The sequence below is a fragment of the Vulpes lagopus genome, chromosome 20, assembly GCF_018345385.1.
Source record: "Vulpes lagopus strain Blue_001 chromosome 20, ASM1834538v1, whole genome shotgun sequence".
Classification (NCBI taxonomy): Eukaryota; Metazoa; Chordata; class Mammalia; order Carnivora; family Canidae; genus Vulpes; species Vulpes lagopus.
The window spans coordinates 18,050,555-18,072,547 of NC_054843.1; the positions used below are offsets into that span (position 1 = coordinate 18,050,555).

A 21,993-nucleotide genomic window follows, 5' to 3' on the forward strand; every position below is an offset into this window, starting at 1 on the left:
TAGATAAACTGAAAGCTGAACATGAACATGGTATCACCGTTGATATCTCCCTGTGGAAATTCGAGACCAGCAAGTATTATGTGACCATCACTGATGCCCCAGGACACAAACACTATCAAAAACATGATTACAGGCACATCTCAGGCTGACTGTGCTGTCCTGATTGTTGCTGCTGGTGTTGGTGAATTTGAAGCAGGTATCTCCAAGAAGGGGCAGACCCGGGAGCATGCCCTTCTGGCTTAAAACACTGGGTGTAAAACAACTAGTTGTTGGTGTTAACAAAATAGATTCCACTGAGCCATCCTAGAGCTGGAAGAGATACGAGGAAATCGTTAAGGAAGTCAGCACTTACATTAAGAAAATTGGCTTCAACTCCAACACAGTAGCATTTGTGCCAATTTCTGGTTGGAATGGTGACAACATGCTGGAGCCAAGTGCTAACATGCCTTGGTTCAAAGGATGGAAAATTACCTGTAAAGATGGGAATGCCAGTGGAACCACACTGGTTGAAGCTCTGGATTGCATTTTGCCAACTCATCCAACTGATACACCTTGTGTCTGCCTCTCCAGGACGTCTACAAAATTGGTGGTATTGGTACTGTCCCTGTGGGCCGAGTGGAGACTGGTGTTGTTAAGCCTGGCATGGTGGTCACCTTTGCTCTGGTCAATGTTACAACTGAAGTAAAGTCTGTTGAAATGCACCATGAAGCTTCAAGTGAGGCTCTTCCTGGGGACAATGTGGGCTTCAATATCAAGAACCTATCTGTCAAAGATGTTCGTCGTGGCAACGTGGCTGGTGCCAGCAAAAATGACCCACCAATGGAAGCAGCTGGCTTCATGGCTCAGGTGATTATCCTGAACCATCCAGGACAAATCAGTGCTGGACGTGCACCTGTCCTGGATGGTCACACAGCTCACGTTGCTTGCAAGTTTGCTGAGCTGAAGAAGAGAGATTGTCATTCTGGAAAAAAGCTGGAAGATGGTCCCAAGTTCTTGAAATCTGGGGATGCTGCCTTTGTTGATATGGTTCCTGGCAAACCTATGTGTGTTGAGAGCTTCTCTGTCCTCTTCTGGGCCGTTTTGCTGTTTGTGACATGAGACAGACGGTTGCTGTGGGTGTCATCCAAGCAGTGGACAAGAAGGCAGCCGGAGCTGGCCACGTCTCCAAGTCCATCCAGAAGGCGGCTCAGAAGGCTAATTGAATATTATCCCCAGCACCTGCCACCCCAGTCTTAATCAGTGGTGGAGGAACGGTCTCAGAACTCTCTGTGTCAATTGGCCATTTAAGTTTAATAGTAAAAGACTGGTTATTGATAACAATGCATCATAAAACCTTCAGAAGGAAAGGAGAATGTTTTGCGGACCTTTTTTTGTGTGTGTGCGCGTGTATGGCAGTTTTAAGTTAGTTTTTAAAATCAGTACTTTTTAATGGAAACAACTTGACGAAAAATCTGTCACAGAATTTTGAGACCCATTAAAACGAAAGTTTAATGAGAAAAAAAAAGCTTTCACCAACTCGTGTGCTGGCAAGGCCACTTTCAAAAAGAGAAAAAAAAGACTGGTCCTGGCTGAGGCAACATAAACAGGTGATTTTTTTTTTCTTTAGTTGAAAAGACTTGCCTTTTGACAAGTACTCAGTGTTACTACCATTCCTTCTGTTGCTATTCTAAAAGTTTGGCTCTGTGGATGGTATTTCATTTCTTTTTTTTTTTTTTTTTAAGATTTTATTTGACAGAGCACATGCAGGGTGAGCAGCAGGCATAGGGAGAGGAAGCAGCAGGCTACCCACTGAGCAGGGAGCAGGACTCGGGGCTCGATCCCAGGAACAAAGGATTATGACCTGAGCCGAAGGCAGAAGCTTCACTGACTGAGCCACCCAGGTGCCCCTCTTTTTTCTTTTGTTAAAGATTTATTTATTTTGAGAAAGTGTGAGCAGGGGCAGGGGAGAGAGAATCTCAAGCAGACTCCTTGCTGAGCACAGAGCCTGTCACAAGGCTTGATTCCACAACCCTGAGATCATGACCTAAGATGAAATCAAGAGTTGGACACTCAACTGACTGAGCCACCCAGGCACTCCTCATTTATTTTCTTAAAAATAGTAACTCTAACATCTAATTTTAGTTCAGTGGAATCTGTTCTTCCCAAATTGATAGTTTTTAAAGTATATGGGACTCATGTACAATACAACAGATGTAGACTGTCATATTTTCTCATCCAACCTAATTCCAGGAATATCAGACTTTTTTATGTAGGAAAAAAACTTCCAAGAACACAGAAATATACTGTATAATAGTTTTATTTTTCTCATTTTACTATTTTTACATTTTATGCACAAATATTTTTTATCTGAGTAAAAATAGAAAATAACTGTTTCATGTAAAATTACAAAAAAAATAAAAACCACAAAGAAATACATAATTGTTATTATGACCGTATAAGTGTCTTTATTTAAAGAGTAAAAATGTATGCAAAAATCCTCCTTCCTTTTACAAAAGACTGAGAATATTTTTTTCTGGCAGCAAGTGAAATATCACTGAAATATCAATATTTTTACACCTTCTAGATGTGAAGACATTAAGTTAGTCACAGGTTGTTTTGTAATTATGAATCTTAAAACATTTTTGTGCTATTTCAAAGATACACTAGTTCTTTTTAAAAGGCAGTAGCATAAAATGATGGACATGGAAAACAGCTGACCTCACCAAAAATGTTTGGAGGCACAACCTTTTAAAAAAATGTCACACTTGAGTTTCGTCATTAATGGGAAAAAGAAAACAACTAAACCATTTCTCTAATTAACTGACATGGGTTGATACAAAAATGAATGTGATGAGTTGATACATGTGAAGATCAACGACACATAGCAATTATTTAATGTGTCTGATTTTCCGGTATCAACACAAATTTCCAACTTCAGGCTAGATACACATCAAAGTTGGCTCGGAAAGAACCACACATGGAAAACAAGTTTTAAAACAAAAATGGACATTTCCTTATTTTGTACTTAGAGGGTACAAAAAATGACCAACCATTTTATCTTTCTTCCTTTAAATACACTGTAAATTCCTCTATGGAAAATTTATTCATAAAAACAGCAAAGAATGAATAGCATGAATTGTATTTTCTTTTACAACACAAGTTTTCTTTCAATAAAAGAAAAGACTGCCTGGCTTTCTGATAATGTAACCTTAATAAGAACAATGGAGACAGCTTAATATTTAGGTTGAGAAAACGTAACTCAAGTTTCTTCAATCATGTGGGAGAATCAGTCTCATGACTTCACCTATGTTCTGGTGCATAAAATGATGGTGAAAGATGGAGATGAAAAAGAAAAAAGAAATAGCACCTGTATGAGAATGATCTTTGTTCAAGTTGTAATGGGGAATAAAATTAAAACTGCCAAAGGAAGAAAAATGGATAGAATGTGTCTTTGAAAGAAGGAATTTGAGGAATGCTTAAAGGAGAGGCAGCAATAGTTTGGAGATCTAAAAGAAACGTGGGTTCCTTGCCTTGAAATATATACAAATATATATAATTGCAACATAAAGAAGTCTGTCATCTTTGCTAAAACTTTAAAGTAATGTCTCCCCAAAAGCATTTTAAATACTAAAATAAAAAATTTTGAGCTCTTGATAACATACCAGAAGAATTTACTTCCTTATGTTTTAGAACTATAAGCAACTTGTCAACTCCCCAGATTGTAATATGGTGCAAAACCTTCTTTTTAGCCATTTATTTGTTATCTGAACCTAAAGCTTCTATATATATTATTTCATATGGTTATTCTACTCAGATATTCTTGTAGTCAGTGCCCAAAGTAACTGATAGTTTGTCAGTCTATGCTGTGTGTTTATAAAAAGGTAAAAATAGAAGTTACAAGTTTTACTCTTTTTAGGCAGCTATCGCAGTCTCAACGACTTAATCATATAGATGAGAACTGACCCTACACATCGCAGTCCTACAGCACACAGCACTTCAAGCTACGGTTTGAGGTTACCAGAAAAGAAGATCAGAGATCCTTCCTCTCCTGCTGGTTCCTAAGATCCCTGCCTTCTGGCTCATTCCAGACTACTGTCTGGTACCAGTATAGCGACTGCTAGTGATGCCTCAACTTATACCCCTTTCCTCCTGGTTAGTCAGAAGCATCAACTGAGATCTTAGAAAGCTGCCTAGGGGGGTGGGTTTAAAGAAAATGATGAAGGAGAAGGTGCATAAAGTAACATTTAAGAATCAATTTTCTGCTGTAAGAGGATTAAAAGCTTTTTGCCAGTATCTCATGATTCACATATAATACCTTAAAACAAAAAGCAAAAAGAAAAAAAGAAAGCAAGCAAAAAAGACATTTCTAGCCATTTCTGTTTAGTGTTAGCTTGTGATAAGAGTTTCATATATATGAGAATCATATAATTAAAACATTTTTTAAATGAGTTATGTTTTAAAATATCTTTCCTTTTGAATACCATTATATCTTCTTATGTATGGGTATAGGTATATATAATAAAACAGTCAATTGGACATATATATAGATATTTATGCTCACACATATATAATATTCAAAAGGAAGAAATTAAGGAAATGGGAAATTTTGTTTTGAGAGCAGACTGCCTATACTGGAGGTCAGAATTTCCTTTTAAAACTATTGGCGAGTAATTTGCTCTTGTCCTGAAAGGTAAAGTACTGCTGACTGATTTAAAGTCTTCATTTCATCAGAAACACAATGACTATATAAGCTGCTTTTGTATTATACACTAGCAGTATAGGGCAATTTTAAAAAAAGAAAGCAAGTCATACCAAACCAAACTAAACCAAACTTTTATTTTCTGGCTGAGGTATACCTTTTCAGTTTTTTAAATCTCTGACAGGAAAAACAGAGATCATTTCAGAATTTTTCTAATAGTTGGTTTATTAGAATTAAATGCCTCTCTTAAAATAATTTAAATTCTTGGCCTGACATTATGAATAATCTACACAGAAAATCCTTAAAATTAGCTTGAGGTAAGCCAAATTTCAACTTGGATCTCCTTCTGCAGCAATGCTCTTTTGCCAGTTGACTTCTTATTGTCCTCTGCTTGCAAATATATAAATTATTTTAATAACCTGATACTCTCAGTCTAGTAATTAATATTATAATTTTATTTGATATGAATATTTTAGCTCTGCTTGATTAGATGAAACAGGCACACATGCTTTAGCTGTGAAAAATTCCATTTTCTGGTTCTATGTAAAGCAACATCTAAAGCAGCAGAGAGGGGGAAACAGCTATATTTTCAAAAATAGTTACGCCAGACTGTTTCCTGGAGATACTTCATTTATTTTTCATCCTCAGATGCTACTGGCTATTTTTGGTAGGGCTAGACATTAATACTGACCAGTTTAGCTTTCCTGACTGTTAACAAACTATCCCACAATGAACCTGACTTCGTGCTGAAGACATTGTGGTGATCCTTAACATACACATATTCTAAAATATATGCTCAAAGTAAAAAGATCCAAATTCACAAGAGTATGAAATATTTATAAAAAAATCATGCATCAGATTGTACAGTCTAGAAATAAAAGATTCAAATTCAGTAATAAAGGTAAGAGCAATACTTGCTCTAATTATTTAAGAAAGACCTCGGACTCCCAGAAGGTCCTGGGCTCAATTATCCTTTTCCGTCTGCAGAGAAGCAGTAGCCAGGGCTACTGCTGTGACTGGCTGGGCAATCCCATGAAGCTGCATCTTTGCAAGTTTCTTCTGTTCACATTCTGTGACCAAACGGTTCAACTCTGCTGCACTGTATCCAATAAGAGTCTTCAAGTCACAGACAAACTTGTACACAAATCTCTTGCCTTGAACTTTACAAATCATGTCCCCGTCATAATAATACCTTTAAAAAGAAAAACACATTAGGACCATAGAAAAAATACAGAATTTGGACTTCTTAAAATATTTAACAGATTCTTGCATAGGCAGAAGCCTAGTATTGTATCTATACCAACATCAGTTAACACTGAAGTTATATAGAAATATTTAATGCTACCATCCAAGGAAACTTCAAAACATTAATCACTAAAATTTCAATATTCAGTATTCTAAAACTCTATATATTAAATCTTCAAAATGTATTTCAACAACTATGATAAAATACTGATTTAAAATGAACATTATTAAAACAAAGAACTTGAAAGCAAGGGCTTGGAATCAGAATGTCAAGATTCAAAATCCAGTGTCTCGACTTTGTGATTTTGTCACCAAAGGGAAGTCACATTTTCTCTAAGCTTTTATTCGTCATCTATACAATGAGGTTAAAAACAGTACTTACCTTCAGAGAATTGTTGGGAATTAAAAGGGTTATCTTTGCAAAGTGCTCACTTAAGCACACAATGACTGGCACATAGCCCACTATAAAATATAAGCTATGTTAATAGTTAAGAACCTATATAAAAGGAGACAATTTTTAATACACATATTCTACAGACTGTGGGAATCTTCTATATGTTGTAGCCACGCCTTCACCGTCACTGTTTTAATGTGTAAAGGCTCTCCTTTCAGTGAAATTCAAATCCAAATTCAAATCCAAAAGGGAGCCTCAAAAGTGTAAGTAAAGGGCTAGAAGGACAGAATACAGAACACGAGGAAAGAGGACATCATAAAGAAACAAGGTTTCTATACCTACACAGACAAATCTAGAAGTCTAGTTTACTGTTGCTATGTATGGAGTAGAAATAGAGCTGGATTTGTATTTACTTTGGAAAACAGATTGTATTTACTGTTATGTGCTGCCAAGTCCAACAAAAGGAAAAAAGGTAAGTCGAGACTTTTACAGATAGGAGGATTAAGCCTTTTATTATTTTTTCCCTATCCCGTGAAGTCTTCATTTTAAAACTGCACTGCCTGTCAGTACCAATTTGACAATGAGCAGTTATGAAAGGAATGACTATTTGCTAAAGTACCAAAGTGGTATAAACAACTACCACATTTAGCAAGATTTTATTATAAAAGTCATTCAACTTAATCAAGAGTCCATTAATGAAAAGGCTGATCCATATGCAGGACATTAAGTCACTTTTCCTAAATTTCAGAATAGCAAAAGTCTAACAGTCAGTTATGTTCACTTTCTCAGTGAGAGATACAAAACACTGGGCAGAGTTCTTGTGTTTTCTTTTGTGCCAATTACATTTATATAGAATTTAGATCTTACCCACAAACCACCAATTTCCTGTCATCCAGTTTAAAATGAGATTAGTATAATAAAAAAAATGAGATTAGTATTTCAATTTCTTATGAAAAATTTTACATAGTATGTAAGGCTATAACAGACCCTTGAGAAAAAAGTAAAATGAAGAAAGTGGTTTTATATTTCAAGGAGGAAAATGGAGTTGGTATAATCTTATGTCTCTTAGTAAGAGATGATAAAGAATACAAGCATTAATTTTTAAATTTACTTAGTATGCCCTCAATCTAGTAGATGCATCATACAACCACATATAAGAACATTCATATTTGTACCCTCTAAAATGAAGAAAGTAGTAACGTAGTTCACAATATCTGTACTTTCATGCACATGATCCTCTCTCCCCACTGTTTTGAAGCTTGTATATTTTTAAGCCTTTTAAATTGTGAAATAGATTTCCCCAGAATCCCTCCAAGGCCCCTCCCAATCACTACCCCGCCTCACTCTAAAAGGTAAACACAATCCTGTTCCATGATGGTGGTCATTGCTTGTCACCCAAATATGTATCCTTAAATGATGTAATTTACTTTTTCTGTTCTTGAACTTTACACTATTAAATGCATTCATAAAATATATACTCTTTTTGGTGGGTCTGATTCCTTCACCGAACATTACATTTGTGAGATTTGTCTGTATCAGTGCCTGTAGCCGCAGTTCATTTCCATGGATACAGTCTACTATTGTTTACCACCATTCATTTAGTCACTCTCTTGTTCACAGGTATTTGGTTTCTGGTCTTTGGATATTATAAATAATGCTGCTATGAGCACATGTGTGGACATATGCATGTGCTTCTGTCTGGTAAATATTTAGGAGAGAAACTCCTGAGTTAAGAGGTTATATCCCTACCCCAAAGTGTACAGGCATTCCCCGCTCCTCCACATCCTCATCAACACCTGGTACTGGGAATCATTTAAATTTTAGCCACCCTGAAAACTGTGTTGTGTCATTTTATCATGGTTTCCAAATGTGTTTTCCTGATTACAAAAGAGGCTGTGCACAGTGGCAGTCAATGGCCATGCGTATAATCTCCAGCTGGTACTGCCTATTCAAGTCTCTTACCTATTTTTTTCTATTTCTCCTACTGATTTGTACTTCAAACATGACTTTTGTGTAAGGTCTGTGGCTTGCCTTTCACTCTCCTAATGATGGTTTCCGTTGACCAAAAGTTCTAATTTAAGTGTAGTCCAATTTCTTGATCTTCTCCATCAGGTTTAGTGCTGTAGATTGTTTGATGTCTTTCCTCACCTACTGACATCATGGAGATATTCCTGGATGCTTTCCTATTTTACTTTCCACATTTATAGCTATAAGCTACATGGAACCAATTTCTAGTATATTATGAGGAAGAGGTGGAATTTAACTTTATTTCCTATGGATAGTCAATGTCTCAGCTCTGCTGGCTGAAAAATGGGTCTTTCCTCATGTCTTTTCCCCATGCCATCTTTAAGTCAAATACTCTTATATTCTTGGTTCTACTTGGGCTCTTTATTGTAATCTGTGATCTATTTGTTCTAAGCAAACAACACACATGCTATCGTTGTAGGTTTACAGAAAGTTTCAATATCCTGGAGAGCAAGTCTTTCTGCTCTGTTCATCTTCTTCCGGTATCCCTATTATGGCACTTTATATTCCCACATATACAAATTTCACAATCCACATGTTAAGTTCTACAAAAAACAAAAGAAAAAAAAAAAAAACCTTTCTGCATTGAAACTTCTATCAATCTGGGGAGAAGAGGCATCTTAATGATTAACTCTAATAATTTACCTGTAATTTTGAAGGGACTTGTGTATACCCAATCTTATCAACTGCCAAAAATGACAGTTTTAATTTTCATTATACGGAAAGGATCTTTAAATAGTTGACAAAGTATGTGAGACTAAATAAATGATAAATACATTGAAAATAAAGCATTTTAGGGGCACCTGGAAGCTCAGTTGGTTAAACATCTCCTTTTAACTCAAGTTATAATATCAGAGTCCTGGTATTGAGTCCCGCATCAGGCTCTCTACTCAGCAGGGAGCCTGCTTCTCCCTTTCCCTTTGCCCACCACCCCCATCCTAAGTTGTGCTCTCTCAAATAAATAAATAACATTAAAAAAAAAAAAAAAGCAAGCATTTTAGTTACTTATGAATGCTAAGGAAACCAGTTATTTTGGAAAAAATAATCATGCTAAAATATGTAACAATACTTACATGATAATGATCCTAAAAATGAAAACTGATATTACCACAATCTCCATATAATTATGTAATTACATTATGAAGGGACAAAGAGAATGTGTGTAGGGATGAGAGGTAAATCACAATCTCACAGTGTGAAATTCACAATGCCCAAGCAGCAGTAAAAGCATATTACTTAGAAACAGAGATAAATTACAGAGCTATTTTATACTATGTTCAATCTTCCAAGAAAGGACATTAGCTCCATGATATTTCCATATATCTTGCTTTTTAACTTAAATGCACATACTGAATTTCCATCTCCGTAGTAAGAATAATTTGAGTACTTATGTCAAAAAAAATTCATACTACTTATGAGATGTTACAAATAATTTTATTCTATTCCAATTCAAACTGTGTAAAGGTTGGATATTCAGATTTAGGCAGGCTGAAGGGGGAGAAAGAACAGAGAAATGGGTTGACATTTTGCACCTAGTTAGAAAAAACAAAATATATGCATCTTTGCTAAAATTTACACTCAATTCACCTATACAAATAAATGATAGCATCTTTATCTGTTATGCAAATAACAAAAAATTCAGAGATTAAACATGTAAGTTTTTTAAGATTTTATTTATTTGAGAGAGAAAGAGGGAGAGGCAGACTCGTCACTGAGCAGGGAGCCCAATGTGGGGCTTGATCCCAGGACCCAGGATCATGACCTGAACTGTAGGAAGACGCTTAACTGACTGAGCTATCCAGGTGTCCCTAAACATAAGACTTTTTAACAGAATAATATATGCTTTTTAATGAGATAAAAACAAATAGTCTTGGAATCATCCTAAAAAGAAAACAAAACAATGTGCCTCAAAGTTAATACTAAAGATCTTTGTAAAAGTCATTTTTGGGGCGCCTGGATGGCATAGTCAGTTAAGCGTCTGACTCTTGGTTTCAGCTCAGGTTGTGATCTCAGGATCCGGGGATGGAGTCCCACCCTGAGCTCTGTGCTGAGTGCAGAGTCGCTAAAGTTTCACTCTTTCTCTCCCTCAGCCCTTCCCCCTACCCGCATGCTCAAGCGTGCACAAGCTCTCTAAAATGAATAAAATAAATCTTAAAAAAGTCACTTTTAACACAAGTGTGAAATTTTTAGCTTTTTAAAAAATTAAATAAACATCTTATAAACAAATCTTTTAATGTTATATAACAATATTAAACCTATAAAAAGTCATTTTTTAGAAAGGCTTAATAATAAAAGTAATAATCATAATAATGATAAATGCTTACCTTAAAGCACGACTGAGTTTCTCATAGTTCATTGTAGGCTTATTTTTACGTTGTCCCCATTTTTGCGCAACTAGTTCAGGCTGATTTAGCTTAAACTCGCCTTCATCACCAACCCAAGAAATGCAGTCTCGAGCATCCTTGTCAGTAAGAAGTTCTAGCAAAAACTGCCACAGTTGGATTTGGCCATTGTTTCCTAAATTGACAGAAAGGACAAGTGTTGACCACAGTGTTATGGGTTAATAGCAGGCAAAAGGCAATAAACAGGTTCTCTGGTTCATCCCTCAACCATGCTATAAACAAAAATTCTTATAAATGCCATTTACATACTGCCAGAGAAATAATCCACATTCATACTTTCATACAGTGAAACAGGACAAAATATACGATTTGACAAATTTTATAAATAACGTAAGATAATGCAAAAAAATACCCGTTCTGTTCCCAGGTGAACTTCTATCTTCTCCTGAAATCCTCGGAGCTCTTTGTACTTTCGCTGCCTTTGCACTGCTGTTTATGACTTTAATGGTGGTTGGGGTAGCAGACTGCACTGATGCTGGGATAATCTGCACAGCTGCACAGAAAAACAAGGGGAACATTTTTCCTTTCTAATACAATCCACGAGAAACATTACTGACAGAAAATGCTGTTAGTTTCATTAATGCCCCTCCAGTTATCTCAACAAAAGGCCTTTCAAAAAAACCTTACTCCACAGCAGTTTTGAACAAAATTACCAAATAAGTTCTGAGGATAAGGTACGATGTTTTCATCATGGGTTGTGAATCTGAACTGCAGGAATAAGAGTTGGTCTTATTTTGGATGAACTTAGTGGTGTATATACGTTAGACAAAGAATGGTAAAAACACTGCTTTAAGAGTAATTCTTTATTAAAAGTAGTTTATCAAATGCTGGGAGAAATGTGGACACATAAGAACTCACATGCAGTACCGGTGAGAGTACCAGAGCCTCCCCCCACTTTACGGAAAGCTGTGCTGGTGGTCCCCAGTCAGGTTGCAAGGGTGGAACCCCTGCGATAAACCAGAGGATCTCACACACGTTCTTACAAATATTCATTCCATGATATTCAGAGTTTGAAAAATAATAGAAGTGAAAATGAGTGAAATCAGACTGCAAGTACCAACATAAGTCTCTGTTACACAAAAAAAGCAAGTTATAAAAATATGTGTAGTTTATTTAATCATTTTACCCAAAAAGTTTAAACAAGGGTAAAATAATGCTATAAAGCGTGGTTGCCTAGGTGGTAAAAATATAAAATATACATAGAATAATAAACATTAAATTCAGAATAATCATTTCAAATGGGATCTACAACAGGTAAACTTGATAGTTTTAATTCTTATGGTGTACACAGATGTTAGTTATACTTTAATTCTTGTTATATTTAAAATATTTCATAAAAAGTTTAAAAATTAAATTTCCTTTTTATTACCTTGCAGTGCTGAATTAAAACAAAATTTCTTACTGACAAATGGGCATATATAATGGGCATGAGTACTCACGTTGATCAATTGTAACTATCTCATTCATCTGTTGTTCTTGGCTTGCCAACACATCTGAAGAATACACAAAAATTTTTGTTTACACTTAAACCCAGAAATGCAAACTCAAGTTAGTAAAACTCAATCTAAGTAACCAACCAAATAAACAAAAAAGCAAAACATTGAAGAAAACTTACTGGCACAATCTCAAAAATACTTGATAGTCACTTTGCAAGGAAAAAGATACTTTAAGAGAAGTAGCCAATGGAGAGGTCCAATTCTTTTAATGTTAAGTTATTCAGAGAATCATGGTCTTCTAAACATAAATCTCTCTATTTATCTGTATGAAACCATTTAAAAACATGGAAATCTTCAAGATCAAATCAAAGTTGAGAATGTACATCACACTGAAATTACTTATACATTCATAGATATACATTCTCAGTCAAGATGACTGAGAGATCTTCAGAATGTACTATTCTAACAAACTGAAAAGTTTTGAATAAAATCACTTAAACTTTTTAAAATTAATTAATTAATTATTCATGAGAGAAACATGAGAGAGCGAGAGAGGGTAGAGACACGGGCAGAGGGAGAAGCAGGCTCCATGCAGGGAGCCTGACATGGGACTCGATCCCGGGTCTCCAGGATCACGCCCTGGGCTGAAGGTGGTGCTAAACCGCTGAGCCATCCGGGCTGCCCTCACTTTAACTTTTTTTAAAAAAAAGATTTTATTTGAGAGAGAGAGAGAGAGAGAGAAAGGGAGAGGGAGAGAGAAAATTTCAAGTAGACTCCATTCTGAGCAGGAAGCCTCACGATCTCACATCCCTGAGGATCATGACCTGAGACGAAATTAGGAGTCAGATGCTTAACCGACTGAGCCATGGAGGCACCTGCAAACTGCTTTAACTTTATAATGCTCCTTAAAGATAGCTAAATTTTCAATAAAATTGTAGTGGTCCTAAATGTCACAAGGGAACAAAATAATTTAACAATGGCTACAAATCTAGCTCTCAACATCAGAGTTACACTGTAAAAGTTCCTAATATAACCCTTTAGAGGTTATATTCATTCCATGCCTTCCTCATCTGTTACTGTTCCCTACTCAAATGCTATTCTTTATTTCTTAAACGAGAGTTCCTATTTCCCTAATACTATTAGGGAAATACTATTAGGGAAATACTATTAGGGAAATACTATTCCTATTTCCCTATTTCCTCTAATACTTCAGTCTATTTATTTAGGGCCCATCATAGATTGGATGCTTTTCTCTTGAAGCTGTACCCACCAGCAACCACCGGTGTAGTTTGAGTCCTAGTGCCTGGGTCCTGAACACAGTTCTACTTAGGGTGCCATGCCAGGAACCAGTTCCAGACACACAGAGCTGGAAAGGGCTGAGCAACTGAGAAGAGGTCTAAACCCTGTCAGATGAGGGCTTTCCTTAGGGGTTTATATAATCATATGGGACTAGCCTCAGACAGATGCTGGTTCTGATCTTAGCACTCATTCCTGGCTCTGGGACTTTGGTAAATTACTCAATAAACTTATACATTAATTTCCTCAAGTTTAAATGAATTATCCCCATCTACCACCTAAATTAGCTGTTACAAGGATTAAAGGAAAATGTTTTCAAAAAGCACAACACCTGAAACCTTTCAATAAGCTGAAGATTCTACTGTTTCATTCCTCATTCTGAGCATTCTCTCCACTTCAAGAAAATGAACAGATCCCTTCACTCCCTATACTAGGAAAAGGTTCTGGATGAGCTTTAAAGATTGATAAGTGCTAGGAGAACCAGAAAGAGACAAGAACAATAAAGTGCTGCCCTGGAGGAGAGTGCAAAACCCCCCAATTTAAGAAAAATTATACTGGAACCTAAGCAAACTATCTTTGTCCTAATCCTGACAAGTCCCTACAAGGAAACACTTCAGCAAAAGTGACTCACATGTTAAAAACCTGAAAAAATGCAAGAGTTTTCCTTATTTATTGGAAAAGCTCTGTAGAAAATAAAAACCTGTGAAATCAAAGGACAAAACTTCAACTAGAACATTTATTTACCTAATAAGAACTGGAAATAAATCTTGTAAATGTAATGAATGCAGTAAGACTTTCAGTGTCAACAGACACTTTTCACCTCTAATATTTAAGAGATTCCATGAAAGAAACTATAAATATAATCTATGAAGGAAAGCTTCTCCCTCGAGCTCATTTCTTATTTGGCAGCAGAGAATGCACCTCAGATGAAAACCCTAAGCCTTCAAATACCTGTGGAAAATCCCTCCAACCAGAGATGCTCCTTTACTGGGCGCATAAGAGAACAGACCCTACCAGTTACTTTTTTACCCATAACCATTACAAAAACAAAGTCAGCGTCTGTCCTGTTCACAGATTCTGAAAAGTATGTGGGTCTGGCTAGCATTTCTGGCCCGCAGAATGGTGTTAGGGAATAGGATATTGCTGCGATATTTTAACAGATAGTCACTGAAATACAAGACAGATTAAAATTCACACAAAATAATTTACATTTATTTGAGCTTTTTTTTTTTTTTGATCAGTCAAGAAGTTTCTAATTTCTTTATATAGTCAATCATAATAATAATGTCTGTGGAGCCAACATGGAAACACTTATAACCAGCTGACTTCAATTCAAGACAGAGGACTGCATACTTCTTTCTCTCTTAAGATCCTATTCAATTAAAAGGAATTTTAGAAGATTTCATTGAGGGAAGAAATCAGTGAACAACTTTAAATTTCCAGAAGATGAAGAGTAAATAAAAGAACTAATGAAACAGAAGTCAATAAACTGGAATTTACAAAGAGAGCTAAGTGTGGGCACAGAATCTTAAGAAATTGGATTCTCATGTTTGTCAGTCTGGTTTTGAATCCTGACTGCCACTCCCTAGCCGTGTACCTTTCTGGAGCTGGCTCTGTAAGCCTCAGTATCCTATCTAAAAAAATAAGGAAAGTAATGATTTGGGGCATTAGCAGAGAGATTAAGTGAGATAATATATATAAAGCTCCCACACAGCCTTTAACAATTAATAGGTGCTATTATTGCTATTATCATTGATCACAATGAACAATGAAGACAATGTTATAAAGAAATAAAGTTAAATTCAAGCTAGAGTGCCAAATAGATAATAATTCAAATTTTATACATTTTCGGAGAAGTTCCAGATGACTCCACAGAATTTCTCCCCGAGGGACTCGCTGAAAAAAGTCTTCTTGGTTGAGACTGCATAATTCTCTTCCGGAAATGTTGAGCGTGGTCAAGTCTATATCAGTCATGCTGAATTCCTTCATTACCCAAACCACCCAATGCAGGACTTGGTCCGTGGACCACTGTATAGGATCTAGAGAGAAAAACAGTACCATTAGCCTAGTCCTATCTTAGATATTATATAAATTCAGTTAATTTGTCAATATACATACACACATATATGGACAAAAATCCAGACAGGTTTTTTCCCAAGTGAAATAAACTCAAATGAAATAAAAAGATTTTTAATACTCTATTTTCTCCTCAGCTCCTTTTCAATTTTTCAATCTAAATTTTTAATGAATTCACCTGGTTTTACATCCGTTAGTATGGATTTTTATCAAGAAAAACAATGTAAAATTACACAATGTAATTTTGTAATTACAAATTAAACAATGTAATTACAAATTAGTTGATCTCCAAGGATCAACTCTAAGAATAAAATATGTGATTTTTCTGGAGAATGTTATTCTCTGTGATTATTATTCTCTGTGATTATTCTGGAGTATGTTATTTAAGTTTGAAACATTACTTTTTAGCAGTGTATAATTTGGTGCACTGAAAAAAAATAAACTGTAAGGAGTTTTTGAGGAACTAAACTTATTTCTCAAAATGTGTACAACATAATCCTTTCCTTTTTCTTCTAGTAAAAAGCTGGTGCTCCTGTATTTACCCTTTAGCAGCATTTATAATACAACATGCAAATTGCATGTTTACTCAGCTGTCTTTCCCTGCAACACATTAAGGTCTTAAATACAAGGTCTGTATCTTATAAACCACTGTTATCTTTAGAATTTACCACAATGCCTCATGCATAGCATAATTTGTTAAATCTATGAAAAGTAAATCCAAAAAGTCATTTTCTTCATCATTTTTTACTATCTAATTGAATTCACAAATAAAAAAGATGGCCAACATGTATACATATTTCATTGTATCCCTGGGACCTAACAGATTATTCTATCCAAATAAATTTAATAAATACTGGCTGACTTAATTTTGGTATAGGTATTTCTGCATGAAAAAGATGATCTATCCAAAGAGTATTGGTTACACACCCTTAAGATGCATGCTATTTAACTGGAATATGTGGGACAAAAAAAAAAAAAACCAAAAACATTTAGGTACTTATCAAGAACCAATTGATAATAAAAAAGGAATCAAACTTAATATAGGATTGATAGCCACATAACTGATTTTTAATTTGGTCTTTTCACAAAAATGTGAAAGGGAAGATTCTGAGAAGATGGCAGTAAAGTTTTTTAATGCCTCTGAATGCACACATTAAAAAAACCCACTAAGAGCAAGAGAGCAAAACCAAAAATCCATGTATATTTACAATAAAATCAGGTGACAAGATATCCCCATGGAAGCCAAAATACATCCAGGTAAAGACAAAGCAGTAACAGTTACAGACTTTCAGGGCAGCAGTATCTATTCAGAAGAAGGCAAAGGGGGAATGAAGTAAGAGCCATCTGACCCATTCTTCATTCTGAGCACAGGAGAACCCAAGCACAGCCAAGAAGTTTTCATTGAAAGCAGAATAGTCCAAGCTAATAGGAGGAGCTCAAATAGTTTTCCCCAATCTAACAACAGCTGAGTACAAAGGTCATAGTAAGGCTTAAAAGGGGTTGGAGCAGTGCAGCACCTCTGGGTTTTTCAAACGAAGTCACAGATCATCACATCCAGGAGAGGGGACCACAAAGAGGAGAAACTGGAGGGAATAGAATCTAAATTGAGTAGCACAGGAACACCAAGTAAAAAGACAGAAAAGGTCCAGATAAAAGGGGGGTAAGGGAACAGACAGGAACCGAGAAAGCAAGTGGTGCTATTTTTTTTCTTAAGTTTTGTTTATTTAGGTAATCTCTATACCCAATGTGGGGCTTGATCTCATGACCCCGAGGTCAAGGGTCAATTGCTCTTCTGACTGAGCCAGCCAGGCACCTCTACTGGCTCTATTTTTTAATACTACTTGAAAATAACAGATGAGAGAGTTTTGGGAGAATAGATCCCAGTAACAAAAGTCTACAAACTGAAGACTGAGACTCTCTGTACTTCCCTTTCCACTTGCAGAATGCAGCATTCACATACATGTCAAGCCTAAATCCTTACCCCAACCTTCTACTCCTGTCAGATGTTTGGCCAATTCTTCAGAAAGTTAGAAAATCAGGAAAAAGATCTATACATACTGACACTTGAAAAATCTTTTAATGAAATGACTATTACCCCATTTTAACAGTGTCCAGTCAAGAAAACCCCTTTCAGAGCTTCAAACTAGTTAGCTTTCAAGTTATTCACTCTTAAATATGAAAAGATGAACAGGGATAGTCAGATATTTGAGAGACTAAAAGCAAACCATTAAACAAAGAAAAATAGAATCCAGAAGCAGAAATAATGCAATAACAAAACAGAAATTTTTTTTTAAGATTTTATTTTATTTATTCATGAGAGACAGAGGCAGAGACACAGGAAGAGGGAGAAGCAGGCTCCATGCCGGGAGCCCGACCGACATAGGACTCGATCCTGGGACTCCAGGATCATGACCTGAGCTGAAGGCAGCGCTAAACCGCTGAGCCACCCAGGCTGCCTGATAAAAAAAATTTTTTAAACCTCACTATAATAATCAATATATTTAGAGATGTAAGAGAAAATATAATATCCATGAAATCACAACGTTAAGTTAATATTCTATACCCAAGCTATCAAAAGGAATAAATGAAAATAAAGAGCCCTTGTAAAGTAAAAGTAACTACAGGTTGTTGTATAAAGACAAGAAACTTGGCAGAAAGTTGTAGAGATAGATACAGAAATGACAAATGGAAGAAAAAAGATAAAGAGGGTCAGCCCAGGAGATTCAACAGAAGTCTCAGAAAAAATAAAAGAAAAACACAGAAGGTAATTATCAAAATAAGAATACAGGAAAATTTCCCAGAACTGAAGGCTACAATTCTCTAGTTCAGCAGCTGTCCAACAGAAATACAATGCGGTAATTTTAAAATTTTCTCACAGTTACACTGAAATAGGTGGAGTTTATTTAAATAATAATTTCATTTAATGTATCCAAATGTTATTTCAGCATGTTCAAAATAAAAAACTTATAAGATTTTACATTCTTCTCTCTTTGTACCAGGTATTTTACACTTACAGCACATCTCAGTTCAGACCAGGCAGGTTTTAAGTGCTCACATGGGACTAGTAGCTACCGCACTGGGCAGTGCAGGGCTATGAAATGCTACACCATAACCCATAAATCTACAGCATATGAAAAAGTTGCACAATGCCACTAAACCAAGATAAAGACCAAAGATAAAAAGGAAATCCGAACATCTTCCAGAAAGAAAAAAAAAAAAGGATATAAAAAGGAACTAGAATCAGAATGCTCCCTGAACATCTCACACTATAATAAAACAGAACAAGGCCATACAAATCTTGAGGAAAAATAATATTTCAATTTAATATTCTATACCCAAGCTATCAGAGAGAAGAGAATAAAGACATTTTCAGGTATGTAGTCTCCCCTACCAAAAAAAATCCCCCCAAAAACATCCCCAAAACAAAAAACTACTTTTATTTACTAGGTACCCTTTCTAAGGAAAACTGTAAGAAGTAAAGAGAGAATAATGAGTAAATTGGGAAAACAGAACCAAGAAAAAGGGAAAAGTAAGATCTGGAAGATAGATCCAGCATTGCAGGAAAGTCAAGGATGTCTTAGGAGGACAGCTCTGTGGTAAGTACACTGAAGAGCCAATGCAAAGATAATTGAGAATCTGGGAAAAACTACTCATAGGCACAAAACAGACTGATGGAAATGGGAGACAATCTTGCTATGTGTAGAAATCTATACAACTGAAAAACTAAGCCAACTGTTAACTTCAGGAAAACTAAAAGTTGTCAAAATGCAGTCACGGTTATATGAGAAATTCTCACAGTACAGAAAAATAACTAATGACTTAAAGTTACCTAAGAATATTCACAAAATGGGGAAAGGTAAGGTTAAGTTTTATTTGCTTGCAGGAGAAAGCAATGTAAGAGAACTAAGCTACTGCAACGCAATGTAAGAGAACTTCATCTACTGCAACGATTAAAGAAGTAACTTCCTATTAAGAAGTTAATAATGATTAAAAAAAGCAGTAAAGTAGAAAGTAGTTGCAACTAAGGAGCAGGACTGAAGAAAGGAAAACTTTTCATAAGACTTTCTTTCTTTAAACCAGATTCGACAGACACTTGGTGAGAACATACCCACGGTCTGAGGGAGAGCTAGTCAGATACAAATCAACTCTACCTGTAATACTTCATTTTTACGTCAATACATAATACCTTAAACTGTTAATACTTAACAATTCTGGAAGCCAGAATCGTAAGTATATATCTTTATTTTTAATTATTCAAACAACTAGAAGTAAAAATAAAAATAAATAAGCACAGTCATCTTTTCAATATTTCTGTTTAATAATGGACAAGAATGACTTTAATCTTACCTAAGTCAGTTTTAACATATTCCCACTTGACCAGACTTCTAACTACTACAAATTCATTAATTTGAGTTTCATCTACAGTTTTTAAATGTGAAATAGTTTAAAAAAAGCAACAACAACAACACATAAAAAAAATCAGGAAAAATCTCAGTGACAGGACTGTACATATATGAATGGGTGACTTTAGGCTCCTGTCAAGATATTAAGTTGATATGTGTAAAATGAATTCAGGGAATTATGAATCAATATTTCAAGGAGATTTAAAGTAGCTACGACCAGTTAGGTCTATTTCAATTTTGCAGAGAATTAAGCAATTGCAAAATGACTACCCTTAGGTGCAGACACAGAAATGAGAAACAACAGGTTCCTAAGAAAATAGCAATCAGATTTCTAAAACTTTCCAGTTGCTAACAATTTCATGACAAAAACACAAACAAAACCCAGTGATTTTTAAAAAGTCTTCCTATACCTAAATAAACCTCACGTGCTTTAAAAGAGCTTTATTCTAAGTAAATGATACCCGTGGTAGGAACTATGAGTCAGAGTTTATAATCTTACTCTCTATAATTTATTTTTATATACTACTCTCCATAAAAGATTCTGCTACTAAAGGGTTCTTGTTGAAAGTAGTAAACTATAAAATAGTATTTCAAATGTTTGTATGCTTCCTTCTTTCCTTCTCACTGCATTTCCCCTCTCTGAGGTGACTCCAAACTCACTAACAATAAGGTTAAGCACATCCATGCTAGCTTCCACAAGTCACAAATAAATAACAATATTGTCAACCACATATTTGAGGAATGACGCTACCTGATGCTTTGAACTGAGCTTACCTTCCTATGCTCCAATTAAAACCCCCTCCTGGCTTCCTTCATCTATCTTTCTCCTGCTAGTGCCAAACCATTTTATCTACAAATACTCAGGTTACCAACAACTCATGAACCTTCAATAATTATTTATTCCCCCAACACTCTTCCCATTTGCCCCCCCTCAAAGGTTAATATTCAGTTTTTTCCACTTCAATAAGATCTATTTCCTATAATTCGGTGTCTCTTAACTCTAGTTACTTTTTTGGAAATCTACCAATGAATCTCTGATACCCAAATTTAACAGATACCACTCAATTGGCATTCTTCTCTTTATCAGAAATATGGCCACTCTTGACCATCTAAAACTTTTTCAGTTTCAGAGACATGATATAAATTCTTATCTTCCTTCTATCTTTTCAGCTATTCCATGTTTCCATTCCTTTTCCTCAACCTGAAATGCTGACAAGATCCAGGCTTTAAAGAGTTCCATTCCATTTCATCTCTCTCCATCAGAGACTGTATATGCTTTTCTAGCTTCAAAACAAACTCAACACAGCTAAGTCCCAGAAAATATCTTTATCTCGTTCCAGATCTTGTGTACCTGAAAATACTTTCTGGCTACCTTCAGTTAAAATATGTACTATTACTTCTAAAGGAAGTACTACCAACACTTATCCTTGAAAACAATCTTTCCAATATCAGACTTCCCCACCTTCCCCACTTAAGCGCTGGAGGGCACAGCCTAGCTTTCTTATGTACTACTGAAAGCCCAGCATTTAATCTGATGCTTGGTGTATGTGGTTTACTAAATATGTAATGAAGATATAACCAATTCTCGTCAATATGATCATTCCCCTAGTCACCCAAACTTGAGAAGTTCCATCAGTCCTTGAACCTCTCCTCTCTACCCTCACACAACCTATCAGCCAGTTGCTCAGCCCCATCACTGGTTTCATTCATCTCTTCGCACATAAATTATTGAGTCTAGGCGAACCTATACCTTTTACCACCTAGACACATCTCATCTATAACATGCTCCTATTTTCCCTTCATTCAGTCTCTATCTGTTCCAATGTATATCACGTACTACTGCTACATCACCTCCCATGGTCACGTCCATCTATCAAAGGCAGTTCTATAATGCTAGAGAGTAACTCCACCAAATCTTCTCGCTTACTCCTGTATACTCACTCCTACGTCTAACCTTTGCATGCACATTTCCTATCTGGACTGTCCTCGTCTGCTCAACTGTTTATCTATAATAAACCTTTCCCCAGTGTTCACCAGG

The 21,993-nt window shown here is 35.7% G+C and overlaps 1 protein-coding gene across 10 annotated transcripts in view; it reads right to left on the reverse strand.

The window, feature by feature from the left end:
* Positions 1 to 2,374: 2,374 nt before the first annotated feature.
* GABPA (GA binding protein transcription factor subunit alpha) overlaps positions 2,375 to 21,993 on the reverse strand; it is a 36,401-nt gene continuing 16,782 nt past the window's right edge. For all 10 annotated transcript variants that reach the window (XM_041734809.1, XM_041734802.1, XM_041734811.1 and 7 more), the window contains 5 exons: positions 15,321 to 15,515; positions 12,184 to 12,237; positions 11,097 to 11,237; positions 10,667 to 10,859; positions 2,375 to 5,870 (listed from right to left, as the gene is read on the reverse strand). In XM_041734809.1, coding sequence (XP_041590743.1) covers positions 5,642 to 5,870; positions 10,667 to 10,859; positions 11,097 to 11,237; positions 12,184 to 12,237; positions 15,321 to 15,515 — 812 coding nt within the window. In that variant the 3' untranslated portion in view covers positions 2,375 to 5,641. The remainder of the gene's footprint in view (positions 5,871 to 10,666; positions 10,860 to 11,096; positions 11,238 to 12,183; positions 12,238 to 15,320; positions 15,516 to 21,993) is intronic.